This window comes from Myodes glareolus, chromosome 18, assembly GCF_982192425.1.
Source record: "Myodes glareolus chromosome 18, mMyoGla1.1, whole genome shotgun sequence".
Taxonomy (NCBI): Eukaryota; Metazoa; Chordata; class Mammalia; order Rodentia; family Cricetidae; genus Myodes; species Myodes glareolus.
The window spans coordinates 71900124-71917616 of record NC_142043.1 but is presented as its reverse complement, the minus strand read 5'-3'; the positions used below and the strand labels follow the sequence as shown (position 1 = coordinate 71917616).

The 17493-nt window shown below is 44.2% G+C and overlaps 1 protein-coding gene across 1 annotated transcript; it reads left to right on the top strand.

Annotated features, from left to right (window-relative positions):
* Positions 1–1106: 1106 nt before the first annotated feature.
* On the top strand, positions 1107–5254 carry LOC148119279 (patr class I histocompatibility antigen, CH28 alpha chain-like). The gene is made up of 6 exons (XM_087898679.1): positions 1107–1459; positions 1674–1943; positions 2163–2438; positions 3033–3308; positions 3431–3538; positions 4823–5254. The coding sequence occupies exons 1-6, from the start codon at positions 1375–1377 to the stop codon at positions 4864–4866; spliced, it is 1059 nt and encodes a 352-aa protein (XP_087754805.1). The 5' UTR covers positions 1107–1374; the 3' UTR covers positions 4867–5254.
* Positions 5255–17493: the final 12239 nt, after the last annotated feature.

Below are 17493 nucleotides of genomic sequence, written 5' to 3'. Positions count from 1 at the left end.
CTGCCCTGTGGGAAGCCCGAGTTCCTCCCCCCTCCCTCCAGGTCCAGGGAAGGTGAGAGTCCAAACAGACTGGAGTGCCAAAATCCAGTACATGCAGAGGAAGCAACTCCCAGTGTCATTGTCAACGGCTTTTCAAAAAGGCTCCGGGCCAGCCACATTCAGAGAATCTGGCTGGATCATGTCCTTGTTCAGTCCCAGTCCAACAGGCCTTGGTGAACTCCCATTATATCAGTCCCCTTGTATCAGTGGGTGCTCGCATCCCTCGCAGTCCTGATTACTTTTTTTATTTTCTTCATCATTCTGTTCCTCATTTGGACTGTGGAGTGCTCAGTTCGGTGTTCCAATATGGGTCTCCATCTGTATCACCATCCAACGTCGGATGAAGGTTTCCTGTGCCCTTGCCTTCATTGCTCACGATCTCTTTCCTTCTGCCTCTCATTTGGACCTAGGGAGCTAGGTCCAGTGTTCCAACGTGGTTCTCCGCCTCCATCTCCATCCATCGCCAGATGAGGGTTCTATGGTGACATGCAAAATATTCATCAGTATGGTTGTGGGCCAAGGCCGGTTCAGGCACCCTCTCCTCTGTCCAGAGAACAATCTGGGGATCTCTCCTTGGACCTGGGATCCCATATATAATCAAGTTTCCTATAAACCCTAAAATGACTCCCTTAGTTGAAATATATTCTTCCCTGATCCCTTATTCATCCTTCCTCCCTTCCCCCCATCCCGGTCAACCGAGCTTTCTCCATTCCTCCCCTACTCCCTTCTCTCTAACCCTCTCCCCTTCCAACAACCCTCCCACCCCCCCCCCCATGCACCCAAGGTTACCTGGGACTCTTGACTATTTCCTACCTCCTGGCGGATAGCTAAATAATCTTCATCAGGATCGTCTTCTTATTTAGCTTCCATGAGCAACTTTTAACAGTAAATGTCGTTGGATTTGACCTACATAAAACTTTCAGGTACTGAACAATGTACAAGCACAAATAAGACATCCTGAGACCAAAACATTCAGAATCTCAGCAGACCTCCTGAACAGGACTCAGAGAGAGCAGATGTGACAAAGAGCACCAATTACAGGAGGAAGAGGTCTCCATAAATCTCTGGTCTGAGGTTTTGTCTTCAAGGTGGTTGAGGTGGGGAAGCCATAGGTTGGGAATTCCCTCATTGCCTCTGAATTCCTTTCTGTTGCTTACAACCCGAGTCAGCAGTCCTGTCCTTCGATCTGGACACATGTTCTCACTCCCACTGTAGGTCGGAATTCTGGAGAAAGGAACTCACAGTCATTGTGGTATCTTCTCACAAACCACCACGCTATAAACTCCTCAGAGAGGAACAAAGTCTCAAACCCTCCAGGTTTTCCAGACACCAAGGATGGGGACTGCAACTCGGTGTTCCACCCTCCTGCTGCTCTCAGTACTCCTGGCTCTGATCCAGACTGAGATCCAGAGTGGTGCTGGTGAGTGTGGGTCAGGAAGGAAACGTCCTCAGCCAGGAGGAGCCAGGGTGCCCGGGCTGGGCAGCATCCCCAAAGCAGTTTGTCATCACCCACACAGACCCTCCAAGCCCTTCTCCACCAGCATTCCGAGCCCTGTGCCCTGATGCTCTCCAGCCCGTGCACCTGCCCGGGGTACCGGGAGGGGGATCGGGGTCTCACTGCGCACCGCCCCCAGGTTCACATTCCTTGAGGTATTTGATAAGCACGACAGCGCCTCGAACGCGTCTCCGAGATCTCCAAGTCTCCGCCGTTAGCTATGTGGACGACACCCAAATCCTGCGCTTCGACAGTGACGTGGTTACTAAAATGGAGACCCTCGTGCCATGGGCGAAGCAGATGGGGCACGATTATTGGAAGCAGATGAGAAACGGTTTAGAGGGTTATGCAAACACGGCCCGAGAAAACCTGAGATTTGCAATCCGGATCTATAACCAGAGCGATGACGGTGAGTGACCCCTACATGTCCCCCACGGACTCCCCCAGGTGCCCAGAGTCCCAGGTCCTAGGTTCCAACTGAGGTTGCGGGGGCGGGGCGGGGGGGGGGGCGGAGAGACCTGGATCAGGAAGAGCAATGCCCTGAGACCCAGTTTCCGGTTCATTTAAGTGGGAATTCTGTGGGTGGGCTGAGTTCTGTAGAGGGGGCTGACTTTGGGGGCGTCTGCAGGCTCTCATACCTTTCAGTGTTTCATTGGTTGCGACGTGGGACCAGATGGACACCTCCTCCGTGGGTACTATAGACATGCCTTTGATGGCCGTGATTACATCAGCCTGAACGAGGACCTGAGAACTTGGACTGTGGCAGACAGGACCGCTCAGATCACCAAGCGACAGTGGGAGGCACAAAATTTAGCAGAGTTCTGGAAGACCTTCTGTGAGACCCGATGCATTGTTACTCTACTCTTGCACCTGGAGCTAGGGAAGGAGATTTTGAATCGCTCAGGTAAGAGGAACTGAGAAGCAATTCCTCCATCTGCACTCAGAGAAGGGCTCCTGTCTCCAAGAAGGAAGGAAAATGGGACAATCTGTAATACTGTAGCTCTCTCTTGTATCTGGAGCGGCGGTGTGCTCCTGGTTTTCCTGATCCAACAACAAAGAATGACTATCCCAGGACTTGCCCTTCTCTCAGGAGAGATTAGAGTCTCTTGGGATGATAGGAAAGAAGATCCCTGAAATAACCAATAGCAGCCCCATTCATTCTGCAGCCTGTAAAGAACCATGGCCTCCCAGAGGTTGAGCTGTCTGCCCACACCCAGTGTTTTTGGAGGTCTCACTCAAGTGATGATGAGTTAGTTCCTCATTCTTCCACCCAAGTCAGGACCAGAAATCCTGTATTCATGGTGGAAAATTGGGAATCTTCCTTTTCTAAGAAATAGATCATACTAGTGCCTGAGTATAGGCAACTTGTGGGGTTTATACCATGTGACACCCCCTGCATCTTGATTCTTCTGAACATTGCTAGGTAGGCACATGTATATAGTTTAAGTCCCCAGAAAAAGTTTAAAAGATGTTTGAAGTTTCTAACTCTTCTCCTCAGATCCTCCAAGGGCACATATAACCCATCACCCTAGACCTGAAGGAGATGTCACCTTGAGGTGCTGGGCTCTTGAATTCTACCCAACTGAGATAACCCTGACCTGGCAGAGGGACGGGGAAGACCAGACCCAGGACACAGAGCTGGTGGACACCAGGCCTTCAGGGGATGGAACCTTCCAGAAGTGGGCAGCTGTGGTGATGCCTTCCGGGGAGGAGCAGAGATACACATGCCATGTGTACCATAAAGCGCTGCCTGAGCCTCTGACCCTGAGATGGGGTAAGGAGGGGTGTGAGCATGAAGCCTGTTGTCAAGGAAAGCAGGTGACCTTCTGGAGACCCAAGGTAGGATCAGTGCTGAGCTGGGGGTTAGGGCCCCTAAATTTTACCTTCTCTTCCCAGAGCCACCTCCTTGGTCCCCAACTGGAGTGATAGTTGGTGTGGTTCTCCTTGGAGTTGTGGTCACTGGAGCAGTGGTTGCCATTGTGATGCTGAGGAAGAAAAGCACAGGTAGGGAGGGGATTGGTGTCTGAGGGTTTTCTGTAGAGATGAAGCCATGGGTGGAAATGTGCTCATCTCCTGCTTTGTTAGTGTGAGACACACCATGTGTGACTGCTTACCTGACCCGGGACTCAGTGAACTGGCAGATTTTGTTTTCTGTTTGTTTGCTCGCTCACTTGCTTGCTTGCTCTGAAGGCAAGGTATCTTTACATAGCCCTGACTGTCCTAGAACCTATTATGTAGGCCTTGCTGGCCTCGAACTCAGAAATCCACCTGCCTCTGTTTCCCAGGTGCTAGGATTAAAGTTGTGTGCCGCCATGCCCTGTGGTGTTACCACTTTTTAAAGTCCAGGGCTACCAGTAAGCTAGATCGTCATTATCCTGGATCTATCAGGCTTTTAATTTCCCCTGATGTAGTTACTCAGATAACTTTTCCAGGAATCTACTTTCATCATTGTATTTCTACCTTTTACCATCTTCTCCCAGCTCTTGAGTTCTCCTTACACATCAGGAACACCTAGTAAGGGCACAGAAAGGAAGCAGAACAAGTCCCTCAGTCACTCTCCCTTTCCCAAGCATTCCTGCAGCTGGGCACAACAGAGTCCTCCTCAGCCCCCAGCTGAATGAGCACATGGTGAGAAGGAAAAGCTGGGACTGCAGGAATGAACTGGGCTGAGGTAACACTGCACATCCAGTTCCCAGAGTAGCAGGAAAGCTGTCCCACAGAGACCAGCTCCAGGGCCTCAGTGATTCCTGTGTTCAGAGGATCCCTGTGGGACCTGATGTTGATGGACTTGTCAGTTCTGTTCCTGGCTGTGAAGCCTTGAATTTGGTTCATTGGCTTTTTCCAAAATAAAATAATCACCAACCCTCCAATATCACATATTAAATTCCTTTGCTTTTAAAGGATAAGAGTTTGGATTCTATTATTTATGTCTAAAAGTAAGAAATCAGTCTAGGGAATTTTCAGAGAGCAGCCAGTCAGAGTCTCTATATAATTGATTCCTGTATTTCCTCTCTGAGGCTATACTTCATGGGAGAGAAAACAATATGTATCTGTCAACACAATAACTCAGGCCTGATCTTGTATATTCTCACTTGTCTCTCTCAACCCCTCCCCCAAATGGAATGCCCACATAGAACCCTTTTTCATCATGGATGCCATTCTCACCATTAACATCAGAGACCATAAATCTTGTGCTAAAATATTCAGACTCTTTCCAGATCCCTCATTTACATTGCTCAGAATGTAGCCCAGGACTCACTCTTCCTTTTTCTGTTTCTCTGTTAACAGCATCTCACACTGTATCCCATGCTGGCCTAGAACTCACTAAGTAGCTGTGATGGCTAATCTTCAGTGTCAGTTTGGCTGGATTTAGAATCTCCTAGGAGATCCAATTCTGGTCCCATCTGTAACAGTGTTTCCAGAGATTAATTGAGGTTTGAAGACACACCCTGGGGCCCAAGGAAAAAGGAAGAAGAGGAGAAAGCCAGATAAGAGGATCCCTACACTCTACTTCCTGATCTACTGAAGTTTGAGGAATCCCAGTCACATGTTCCTGCTGCTGTGTACTCCATCATGCCCCATGCTGAGAGTGACTATGGCCTCTTTAACCATGAATCAGAAGAAACCTTTCATTCTTTAAGTAGCTTTTGCTGAGTAGTTTGTCACGCAATTTAAATAAGAAATAAATAAAAATCCATATGGGCTTTGAAATAACTGTAATTAATCCTCTTTTCCCTTCTTGCAGTGTTAGAACTACACATATGAGCCACAATACCTGGCAGCAGGAAATTCTCTGTAACCTGCTGCTAGTGAGGCTGATGCCCAGCCTGGGAGCTCCTGTCTACATCCTTGCAGCTCCATGATCTGAGTAACAGCTGCCTCTGTGCCCACTTTGCTATAAATCCAGAAATTCTTAGCTCTCCACCAGACTTCCAAAGTCTTTTATTTTTGTTTGGGGGTTTTGTCTTGATTTTTTGTTTGTTGAAACAGTCTCAATACGTGACCTTGACTGGCCTGGAACTTGCTATACTTGTAGACCAGGCTGGCCTTGAACTCAGAGAGGTCCTAGGAGAGGAGGCACTGATCTCTGCCCAGAGTGCTGAGATTAGAAATCTGTGTCATCAAGCCTGACCTTTTTCTTGTTGCGAAGTCCAGAGGATTCCTGTGCACAGGGAAGTCTGGGAATCTCTGATCTTTGGGACTTCTAGACACAAGCCCAGAGCTGCACAGTCTACTCAAGGTGTGTGCTCTAATGAGATCACTGGGCACTGGAGGGGCCGGTTCTGTTCTGTTTCTCACCTACTACTAACATTCTTTTGGCGATTTTATTCAACTCCAAGGTTTGAAATACCATTTAAGACCGCCTCCCAAATAAGTTTCTCCAGCCCAGGTAAATACATCTCCAGGCTCATCTGTCCCGTCAGTCTGACTGCTTTACGTGCATTTCCCTGTCTGCAAACAGCAAATCTACTCTGCTGCCTGTGCAGTCCTGAAGTTCTGTTATCGCCTTTCTTCATTCTGTAGTCCAGACTTAACCAGTGAGAAATATTGTAATGTCCATGTTTTAAATGAATCCAAAATTCAATTTCTTTGCACTCTTTCTCTGCTCACACCTTAAGGAAAAGCAACTTGTGTCTCTTGCCTAAACTACTTAATGAGTTTCCAATTCCTCCCTCTTACTTCTAACAAATTCATTCAGTTCTCAAACAGAATGATTTTTGTTTGTTTGTTTGTTTTTGCAACACAATCCATGAAGCTGGACTTGTGGTCTCATGAGTCTGCTTCCTAGTTCGTGGGCTTCCAGGTATGCACCACAACACCTGGCTCTTGGTTTTGCTGTTTCTAAATTATTTAAAGATTATAGACATTAATCCTCTTTCATATTTATAACTGGTAAATATTTTCTCCTTTTCCTTAGACTGTCTCTTCACACTCTAATTGCTTCCTTTGCTGGGCAGCTTTTCATTTCATGCAACCCATTTGTCAGCTCTTGTTATTGTTTCTTGAGCTGTAAATCATTTCACACCATCCAGACAGACGGTCTGTGCACCTGTCAAAAGGGTTTTCCTGTAACAGATTTCAGAGTTTTGTGTCACATTTAAGGTCTTTGAGATTATTTTTCTACAGGACAAGAGATAGAGATGTAATTTTGTTCTTCTACATGGGGATATAAAGTTTTCCCAACACCATTTGCTGAATGGATTTTTTTTTCTACAATACGTGTTTTAGGTATTGTGGTTGAAAATAAGATAACTGTGTATACGTGTTTTTGTGTTATCAGAGGTCCAAGAAATGCCACAAAAATCACACCATGAAACAGACTTTACATGGATTTACTGGGAGGGGGACGAAAAGGCTGCCTCTGAGTGATGATATGTGAGACAGGGTTGTGGTGGGTGGTGGGGGGAAAGAGAGAGAAAGAGAGGAAAAGAGGGAGAGGGGATGGCTCAGACTTTACAGTGGGTATGGAGTATAAGCTTAAGGGACCTTGGCTCGGTGGAAATGTGTCCCATTGTGATGACAGGGATGCTGGCCCTGAGTCCTAGAAGACTGGTTTGGGATGGGGAAGCATCACTTCTGGAATGTGGGTTGTCCTAACACTGTAACTATAGATTGTATCTGAGTCCTCTATTCTGTCCCATTGGTCTGTGTATATTTCAGTGCCAGTACCACACCTTTTTGCTTCTTCTTTTTTAAAACCAAGTCTCTGTAATAGGATTTGAAATAGTGCTTTAACTCTTCTATATTGCTCTTTCAACTAAGAACACTTTGGCTATTAGGAGTTTTTTCTGCATCTATATAAACTAGGATTTTTCTCTAGTTCTTTAAAGAATGTCGTTGGGAATTGCATTGAATTTCTAGAACTTTAGCCATATTTGCAATATTAATTCTGCTTATTCATGAGCATGGTAGACCTTTTCATATCTTCTAGTGTCTCCTTCCTTCCTTTCTTTCTTCCTTCCTTCCTTCCTTCCTTCCTTCCTTCTTTCCTTCCTTCCTTTCTTCTTTCCTTCCTTCCTTCCTTCCTTCCTTTATTGTTGTTTGGTTATTTTTTTGAAACAGGGTCTCACTATGTAAATCATGCTGGCCCCAAAGTTGCAGCAATCCCCTTCTTCTGCCTGCTGAGTGTTGGATTACAGCCTTATTTAGTGTTTTAAAGCTTTGTTATTGGTTTCCTTAACAGCCTCATGTATATTCCTAGTATTTAATTGTCTTGTTTTGTTTCTAAAGCAATTATAGCTGAGATTGTTTTCCCGATATTTCTCACCACGTTTGTTGTTGGTATGTTGAAAGCTGCCGCCCTTATATGCACTTTGTATCCTCCTGCTTTGATGAAACATAGGATCATATCACTTACAAATGAGGATCATTTAGCTTCTTTCTCTTGCTTTATTGCTCTTAAGACATCAAAAAATATAAACAGGAGTGGAGAAAATAGACACCCTTTGTCTCATCTTAATTTTAGAGGAAACACTGTTTCAACAATTTCATACTATGCTGAATAGAATTTTCTTACTTATAGCATTTATTATATTGATATATGTTACTTTTATCCCTAGTTTCTTCAGGGTTTAAGTTTATCATAGAAGATGCTGAACTTTGTCAAAAACCTTTTCTGCATACATTGAGGTGACCCTGTGATTTCTGTCCTTGTGTCTACTTATGTGCCATATCACAGTTATTGACTGAATATATTGAGTCATCCTTATATCCCTTCAATGATCTCAATTTGGTTGTGGTGGTGTAGGAGGTCCTTCTGTTTATGTGTTGCTTTCATTGGTTAATCGATAAAGAAACTGCTTGGTCTGATAGGGTGGAACTTGGGTAGGCAGAGAAGACAGAACTGAATTTTGGGAAGAAGGAAGCACAGGCAGAAAGAAAGAGCCACCATGGAGCTGACAGGTCAGATATGCTGAATCTTTTCCAGTAAGCCACGACCTTGTGGTGAACACAGATTATTAGAAATGGGTTAAATCAAGATGTGAGAGTTAGCCAATAAGAGGCTAGAGATAATAGGTCAGGCAGTGTTTAAATGAATACAGTTTCTGTGTGATTATTTTGGGTGTAATCTAGCTGGGCAGTAGGGATGAAAAGCAGGCCCTCTCTCCATCAACATTGTGATATATGACATTTTAATGTATTGTGGACTCTTGCAAGTATTGTATTGAAAATGTTCACATCCATGTTCATCACAGAAATTGGCCTATAATTTTCTGTTTTGTGTCCTTACCTAGTTTTGATACAAGAATAATAGTAGTCTTAAAAAATCCTTTTGGTAGTACTGCTTCCCTTTCTGTTTTATGAGATGATTTGAGATAGTTCATATCTGAGTCCATACGTCCTTGTATTTTTACACGGTTCTTGTTCTATCATTACCAGGTGTGAAACTGTCCCACTGTCACCAGTCACATTTACACTAGATTTGGAGAATGGTAGGAAAAGAACACACCAATTCTTTGTTACAGAAAAAAAATCCACCTCTTATTGAGGCAGCCAGAAGTTCACCCACGGAACTAGGTGGGCTGGCAGTGAGTCTGAGGGACCCACCTGTCACTATCTCCACAGTGCTGGACTACAAGCCATACCACTCTGGGGGTCGATCTCAGGATCTCAAGCTTGCACGATAAGCACACTACCAATTCCCTGGACCACAGTAAACAACAGAGTCTCAGTGTGTAGCTCTAGCTGTCCTAGAACTCATTCTATAGACCAGGCTGCCCTTGAACTTGTGGACATCCTCAGCCTCTACCTATGCCTCCTACCCCAACCCCCATATCCCCGTTTGCCATATGAAAAGGTGAAGGTATCAGGGCTTTGGGGTAACTTCTATTTGACCAAAAGAATGGAATCTAATTTCCACATCTGACCAAGGCTAGAGACTAAACACACACACACACACACACACACACACACACACACACACACACACACGTGTGTGTGTGTGTGTGTTGGTGTGTGTGTGTATATATATATATATATACTGATCTGTCCTTACATTCTCATCTGTCCCCAAGATTCACTAACAGAAACTCAGTCCAAGCTTATTATACAGAATCTCAGCTAAGACACTCTGAATCTTGAGATGTCCCAGGGACTCCTGTACACAGGAAAGTTGAGACTTTCTGTGCCTTTTTTTCCCTCTTTTTCTTTTCTCGTACAATACATCCCAACCAAAGCCTCCCTTGCCATCCCCCACCACTTCCCCTCCTCCCGGTTCCCCATAACCTCCCCTTCCCTCAGATCTCCTCTTCCTCCAGTTCACTCTGTACAAAAGCCTCCCAATGATACCAACCAAATATCATAAGAAGGTGCATTAGATTAGACATACACCATCATACCAATGTTGGAAAAAGCAACTCAGTAGAAGGATCAGAGTACCACTGGCAGGCCCCACGCCAGGTAAAAGAGTCAGAGACACCCCCACTCCCACTGTTAGGAACCCCACAAGCAAAACAGGATGAAGAACCACAGCATGTATGCAGAGGACCTCGTGCAGATCCACGCAGGCTCCATGATTGCCGCTCAGTCTCTGTGAGGCCCTACGAGCCCTGCCTGGCTGACTCTGTGGCTGTGTTCTCGTGTCCTTGACCCCTCTGGCTCTTAATCCTTCTTCCCCCTCTTCTTTGAGGTCCCCTAATGTTTGACTGTGGGTCTCTGCTACTGCTACCATCAGCTACTGGAGGAAGCCTCTCTGATGCCGACTGGATGAGGCACCAACATATGAGTATACTAGAATATTATTGGGAATTGTTTCATTTGCTTTTTATTTTATTTTTGTAACATGAAAGGCCGGGCCTGCTTGTTGGGGTTTTCTGTCCCGCCCAGTACCCCACAGCTGGCAAGCCCAAAGAAAATCAACCTGAGATCTCTGTAAGTTATAAAGCTGATTGGCCCATTAGGTCAGGCTACTTATTAGCATTCTCTTACATCTTGATTAACCCATTTTTCTGATCTACTTTAGCCATGTGGCTCAGTACCTTTGTCAGTGGGGCAGCTCACATCCTCCTGCTTCAGTGATCTGGGCAGGAGTGGGAGGAATCAACTTCCTCCTCCCCAGAATTCTCCTGCACTCTTTGCATCCTTTCAACTTCCTATCTGGTTTTCCCGCCTACACCTCCTGCCTGGCCAACCAGCGTTTATTTAAAACATGATTGACAGAATACAGACAATTCTCCCGCACCATATTTTATTTTATTTTATTTTTCATTTGTGTTTGGTTCTACCCTAAATCACAGAGATATCCATCTTCTGGTTTCTGGTCATCCAGGTAGGGTCAGGCATGAGCTCCCTCTCATGGCTTGGGCCTCAAGTTAGATCAGTCATTGCTTGGTCGTATCTGCAAGCTCACTTATAAATGAATTTTAGCTATTAAATAAAGAATAATCACACTACAATCCACAGATTCAGAGACACTAAAGAACAAGGACCTTATGGGGGATGGATGGATATCCCTGAGGGGGAAATTTCCATACATTTTCTAAGCTTATCCCTGGAACCGTGTATTGTTTCAGGATTGGGGTCTAACTATAACATTCCCTATAGGCTCGTGTGCTTGAACTCTTGGGCCCCAGCTGGTGATGCTGTTTAGAAATGTTTGGAACATTTAGGAGGGAGAGGGTGGCTCTAGAAAACAGTTGTCAGTATGAGTTTCCAAGGAGGACAATTCCAGTTCTCCGAGGTACCTTACTTCACAATCACATATTCAGAAGGAAGGACACAAGTGTCTTTAGACTAACTGCAGACCAGTTATATACAAAAGTTTATATTTAAACCTAATCCTGGATGTGACGGCATTTGAGGTTAGGGACTTTGGAGGTAATGGGATCAGGATGGGGCAGCCTTAATGAATGGGATTAGTCCTCTAACTCCAGAGAACCCAGGGAGCTCCTTTACCTTGTGTGCCTTGTTGAGAACTTAGCAAAAGGACAGTGTCCTGTACCAACCAGTAGAGGACAGTAGCCAGATTCTGAATTAGACAGTACCTGATCTTGGATCTACCAGCCTCCAGAGCTATGAGAAATAAACTTTTGCTCTGTATGAGCTATGCAGTCCCTGGTATTTTGTTGGCAGCACAAACAAATAAACCTTATCCTCAAAGCACCTACTACAAAATCATTCTCAACCAGTTATTCCCCAGGATCCAGATCTCCATTAATCCAGTCCTGGTGACAAATGCCTGTAATACTGGCACCCAGGAGGCTGAGGCAGGAAGACTGAAGATTCCAGGTCAGGCTGGGATATGTGAGACCTGGTCTAAAAGCAGGCAAGGAAACAAATGAACATATGTACCCACATGCACCCAAACATGTCTGTATATGTGTAGGGACACATTGTGTTCAAACACATCTGAAACTCTACTAACTTTCTTTGTGACAGATGTCCTACAGCTCTGTCCTACCTGGTTCAGGGCAGGCAGACACCTGGATCTCCTCCATCTTACCCCAGTCACCCCTTTGCTCCACTGTTGTGCTGACTGTGCTGTTGTTAGGACCTCATGGGTTCCCCTTCTTGTGTTTGCTGTGTTTTTTTTCTCTTTCTTCTTCCTTCCTTCCTTCCTTCCTTCCTTCCTTCCTTCCTTCCTTTTTCCTTCCCTTCTTTCTTCCTTCCTTCCTTTCTTTTTGTTTGTTTTGTTTTGTTTATATTTATTTATTTACTTATTATGTATACAATATTCTGTCTGCAGACCAGAAGAGGGCACCAGATCTCATTACAGATGGTTGTGAGCCACCATGCGGTTGCCGGGAATTAAACTCAGGACCTTTGGAAGAGCAGGCAATGTTCTTAACCACTGAGCTAACTCTCCAGCCCCAGGAAAGGGACATTTTAAACTGGCATGGAGATCAGACACATGGCATACAAGCAGTCACATGGCAAGGAAAGAGGCTTTAAAGAAAGAGGAAGGAAGCTGAAAATGGTGAAAGGAAGATCTAATGTGTTAAGGAAAGAATGCTTGGAAAAGAGACAGAAGAAAGGGAAAAGGACTAATTCAGGAATCAGGCAAGCTTACAAACCTACATAGTTGTGTCCCATGAGCTACTGCACTAGGGGTTGGGGTTCTTGTGAGAAAGAAATATGGTGTCTCATTGCGGACTAATTTTTCTTCTGAGCATACCTTCCTAGGGGTGTTCTTTGGCGAAGGAATGATCCTACCCAACTGTAATCCTAGGTCTCCATACAGCCCAGAGATTCTGCTCTCTTGCCAGGATTTTTTTTTCTACTCCAACACTTAGTCATATCAACCTTGTATGAACATGTATTGAAAGAGGATTTCTCATAAAGAACAAAGACGTGCAATTGCTCGCTTTTGTAAGGGTAGAAATACAAACCTGCCAACCACTTTGACAAGAAAAGACCTCCCAGAAAAGCTGCTTTCTCTGGAGACTATAGAAATCCATAAAGTTTGTCTATATTATAAAGTGGTACAATGGTTACTTGTAAAGCTCACACGGTCCAGAAGTTGCTTTGTAGAGCAGGCTGGCCTTGAACTCAGAGATCAGTCTTCCTCAGCCACCATGCTGGACCCTTACATTTTAATTTATTGTGTATGTATGTCTATGTGTATACACTCAATGTGCAGATGTGAGAAGATAACTTTTAGGAGTTGATTCTCTCCTTCCACAATGTGGATCTCTGTGAGTTCAAGGCCACCTTGGGCTACACAAGATCAATGCAGAAATAAATCCAGGTGGTGGTGCCCCACACCTAAATCCCAGCGCTATAGGGAAGATAAAGTGAGAGGAGAGAGAGGCTCTGTCAGCTTAGTCTGCAGTCGCCCAGCCTTGGTAGAGGTAAGCCTTTTCTAGTGGCTTGGCTGCTTTGCTTTTCTTGTTTTCAGGTTGAACCCCAATAGCTGTCTCTGGGTTTTATTATTGTGCTATGAGCAGGTCCCTTCACCTACTGATTCATCTCATTGGCCCCTCATCTGAATTCCCTTGCTGGGAAGTACATGGACTATGGTTAGGACAGTTAAGAGCAAGATATCTGTGGTAAGATCTCCTCTGTATCAATAGGCCCTTATCATACCTTTTAGGATTTTGGATTTTCACCAGCACAACTCTTAGACAAATCTAAACATTTAACATTTTTGTTATGGAAGTTTAATGCCACCGTTGTAATATCATAAGGATGTAGGAATGTTACATTAGTGCCAGGCATGGTGGCACACACTTTTAATCCCAGAACATAGGAGGCAGTGGTCTGTGAGTTCAAGACCAGTTTGGTCTACATAGCAATTTCCAGGTCAGCCAGGGCTATGTAGTGAGCCTCGTTAGAATCCAGCTACTGCCAGGCCACAATTCCTGCAGCATCCCCACCCCAATTCTCACCCCGAGGTACTGCTAAGACCCTGTCTATGAATCTCTGGATAACAGACTTTCAGGTATCAGGATTTCTCACAGGAGGAAGTGAGTTTATGTCAAAGTAGGTATTGGTGGCCACACCTTCTGTTCCCCATTTCCTTCTCTGCCTCTTGCTGGGATTCAGAGCCTGGCTGCAGGCTTGTGCTGTGCAACCATTGCAATCCTCATAGACATATAAAATGGTACATCTGCTTATGTCACATGGGCACTATTTCCCCTCTTCACAGGCCTCAGACATGTTGTCTGTCTCTGGTGCTGGGGCCTAAACTCCTCTCAGAACCCCACCATGCTGTTGTCTGTCTATCCATGACATTAACAAACGTTTTAACAAGTTCCTTATCCCCAACAGTCATTCTCAGTGTCTGTCTTGAATTCACATCCCAGGTTGTTTTTTTAAAAAAAAAGTATTTTATTTCTGTACGCCTAGACCAACCTCAAACTTCCTCCATTCCCTCTGAAGAGAACGACATCTTTCAGGAAGTATCGTCCAGTGTGGGATTCACACACACGGGGTGGGACCATCACTGACCACAGACCCATGATGTCTCCTAGGAAAGGAACAAAGCTTTCTCCTTAGAAGCCCAGGGTCACCTCTCACAAGACGAAGAAAATTCCCCTTCTCAACAGGATGTCTAATTTCACTTCCTCACCTCCAACCCCATCATTGTCAACAAAGGAAGATGAACAAATGGATACAAGTCCATTAATTATAAAATCTTTAGGTGCCATAAATTCTGTTATCCCCCCGTACTGCTGTGTACTGGTTTACAGTGATCTTCCTCTGTTCATCTTTCTTAGATTTCCCTAGGCCCTGACTTGTTGCTTCTCTTTGCTTTGTATTATAGGGAGAAAAGTAACCTGCCATTGAGCACCCCAGGTATACTATGAATCTCCCTCAGTACTTTCACTAATACTTAAATATGGTTCAGATTCCATAGCCTTTTTCCAAGGCTCCAGTTTTGCATAACACATTGATAATTTCTTGTTTTATAACAGACAGAGTCCTTACAGATACCCATTGTTCAGAAAGCTTCTGTTGAATGAGGAGGCCCTGAAGCCTCTAGATCTAAAGTCAATGGCTGCAAAACCCTGCTCTAGCTTAGAACATCCATGGTGAACTCCAAAGCTCACCTCAAAATGTCTAACACTGATTATTTCTGTTCACTCTATTCTTCCAAACAGTAAGCAGTCAGGTACATTTCTAGGAAATGCCAGCTGCCACTAATGGATTCCTAAGCCTCCTCTCTCTTGTTCTCTCCCTCACCCACCATTTCAGGATCTTTTCTCTCTCTGAAGCTCTACTTCCTGTGAAACTCTACATCCAGCACTGTCCATATCTCTGAACTACAGTTTGAATGGTTTTGATAAATCAGCCTCTCAGCTGTATTACCAGGAAAACAATGGTTGCTGAAAGCTTCCCTGGATAGCCCTTCGCTCATCAGGTCCATCTAGTGCCTGACTTTTCACAACGATTGGACCCCAGTGTCTGTGTGCAGTGTCAGCAACAGTCATCCTGATTGACAACACTAGCCTCTTATACAACCCCAGCTCTTAATGCTGCGGTGTTTACTCCCTTACAAGTCCTTAAGACAAAATATCTATGGGCCAGCAGACCTCCTGTGAAAAGTTCCTATGGCCAGCATTCCTCATCATCAGTGACACTTATCACTTTACATCTATCTATCTATCTATCTATCTATCTATCTATCTATCTATCTATCTATCTATCTATTTATCTATCCAGCCATCATCTATCTATCTATCTATCTATCTATCTATACCTAACCCTCTTAGACCGAGATCCTCTTTTCCGCAGCATGATCACCTCACAGTTATAAAAATGGTGTGAAGCAACAAGAGACTCTTGGATGCTTCTTCAAATAACCCAGATGTATTTCTCTGTGGTGATGCCTCTGAGAAAACAGTTTTAGAAGACAGATTATAATTGGCTCTTCCACAGCTTCCCTAGGACACACTAAACCCACTAGGGAGTCAGTCTATGCTAACACAACCAGAAGGACCAGCTTTCCAGGCTGCTTCAGGGTTGTCAAAAGATCACAACAGACTAGCAGGACTTAGGAATACTATTTTTTATTTGAGTGTCTTAGAATCGGAATGAGATGCACATGTGTACTGACGGTCACTCCATTTTTTCTCTGAATCCATCCTTCTCTTTGTTATACACAACTAATATATATTCAACAGAAATTCTTAAGCAATAAAAGTTCACTTGCAGTTTACATTTCATTTCTAAAGTAAATGATAAGGAGCAGAGTTTCTGATAGCACACGTGTAATAAATCTATCAGCTTCCTAATCAGTGGGGCAGCTGCAGTTGTAAAAGAAGTTCCAGCCACTCTGTTATCCACTAAGGAGATAACCTATAAGGGTTATAAAGGAGGCTATAAAGCTAAACTATTGTGGAGTCTAGAAAATAGAGAAATTGTGCATTACATTCTATATTTCTAAGTGTAATAAATATTTTTAAACTAACATTTTGTGATTGACAATCTTAAAAATGTCAGTTTCTCTTGGATGTAGAGCTCTGGCTGACAGGGAAGTTGAAACTGCAGCCTGCATAGCTGGAAGTGAGTAAGAAATTCAAGGGACAGCTGGGAGGCTCCTTGGTTTGCAGGCTGTAAAGCAAAGGCCTGTGTGTGTGTGTGTGTGTGTGTGTGTGTGTGTGTGTGTGTGTGTAATAGTGCAGTGTTTGACATTCTACCAGGGGCAGTGATATTAAAAGTGTACCAAAGGGAGGGCCTTGGACCTTCCCCAAAGCAATGTGTGTTACTCTTTCTGAGGAGCAGATGGGGGTGGGGTTGGGAGGTAGTGGAAGGAATGGGAACTGGGATTGGTATGTAAAATGAAAAAAGATAGTTTGTTTTCTTTTTAAAAAAATATTATGCACTGCAGGGCGGAGGGCAGGTGGCATAACACTTGAGAAGACGGCAGAGGAGTCTGTAACTTTTAAATAGTTAGAAATCTGCTGGAATAAACATCTATTAATTGGCAGAACATGATGGTAAGGAATTTTAAAGGGTGAAAAATTTTTTCTTAGGTGTACATTAGGAATTTTCAGGTCCATGGTTCCACCAGATAGGAGAGGATTATCCCAATAATCAGGCAGAGAGGGAGAGGTACTCACCCAAGAAAACAGACCTGTGGGGAAACAAACCATAGACTGGCAGTGCTTTTTTCAAGTCTGTCTTGACCTGTGGGTGTTGGTGGATCCAAGTTGATCTCCTGAAACTTGTAAGAACCGTTGTCAGATATGTTAGCATTACTATTGTTTGTAGCTGTGTTGAAATTCATACTGTAGAAGATACAAGGAGACTCATATTTTGGGTCATACTAAAAGTTTGGAAACCTAAAAATAATTTTGACTAAAAGCAGTAACATCGTTGGACGGGGTGACACAGGCCTTTAATCCCAACATTCAGGAGGCAGAAGCAGGCAGATCTCTGTGAATTTGAGTACAGCCTAGTCTACAGAGTGTATTCCAGGACACGCTAAAAAAACTACAGAGAAACCCAGTCTTCATAAATAAATAAATAAATAAAGCAGTAACATCTTAATTTTGTGTGTGTGTCTAGAGGAGTAG

Coding starts and splice junctions, on each gene's coding strand:
- LOC148119279 (XM_087898679.1), top strand. CDS start 1,375: ATGGGGACTGCAACTCGGTGTTCCACCCTCCTGCTGCTCTCAGTACTC. Junction 1,944..2,162: donor CTATAACCAGAGCGATGACG/GTGAGTGACCCC, acceptor GGGCGTCTGCAG/GCTCTCATACCTTTCAGTGT. Junction 2,439..3,032: donor GGAGATTTTGAATCGCTCAG/GTAAGAGGAACT, acceptor TCTTCTCCTCAG/ATCCTCCAAGGGCACATATA.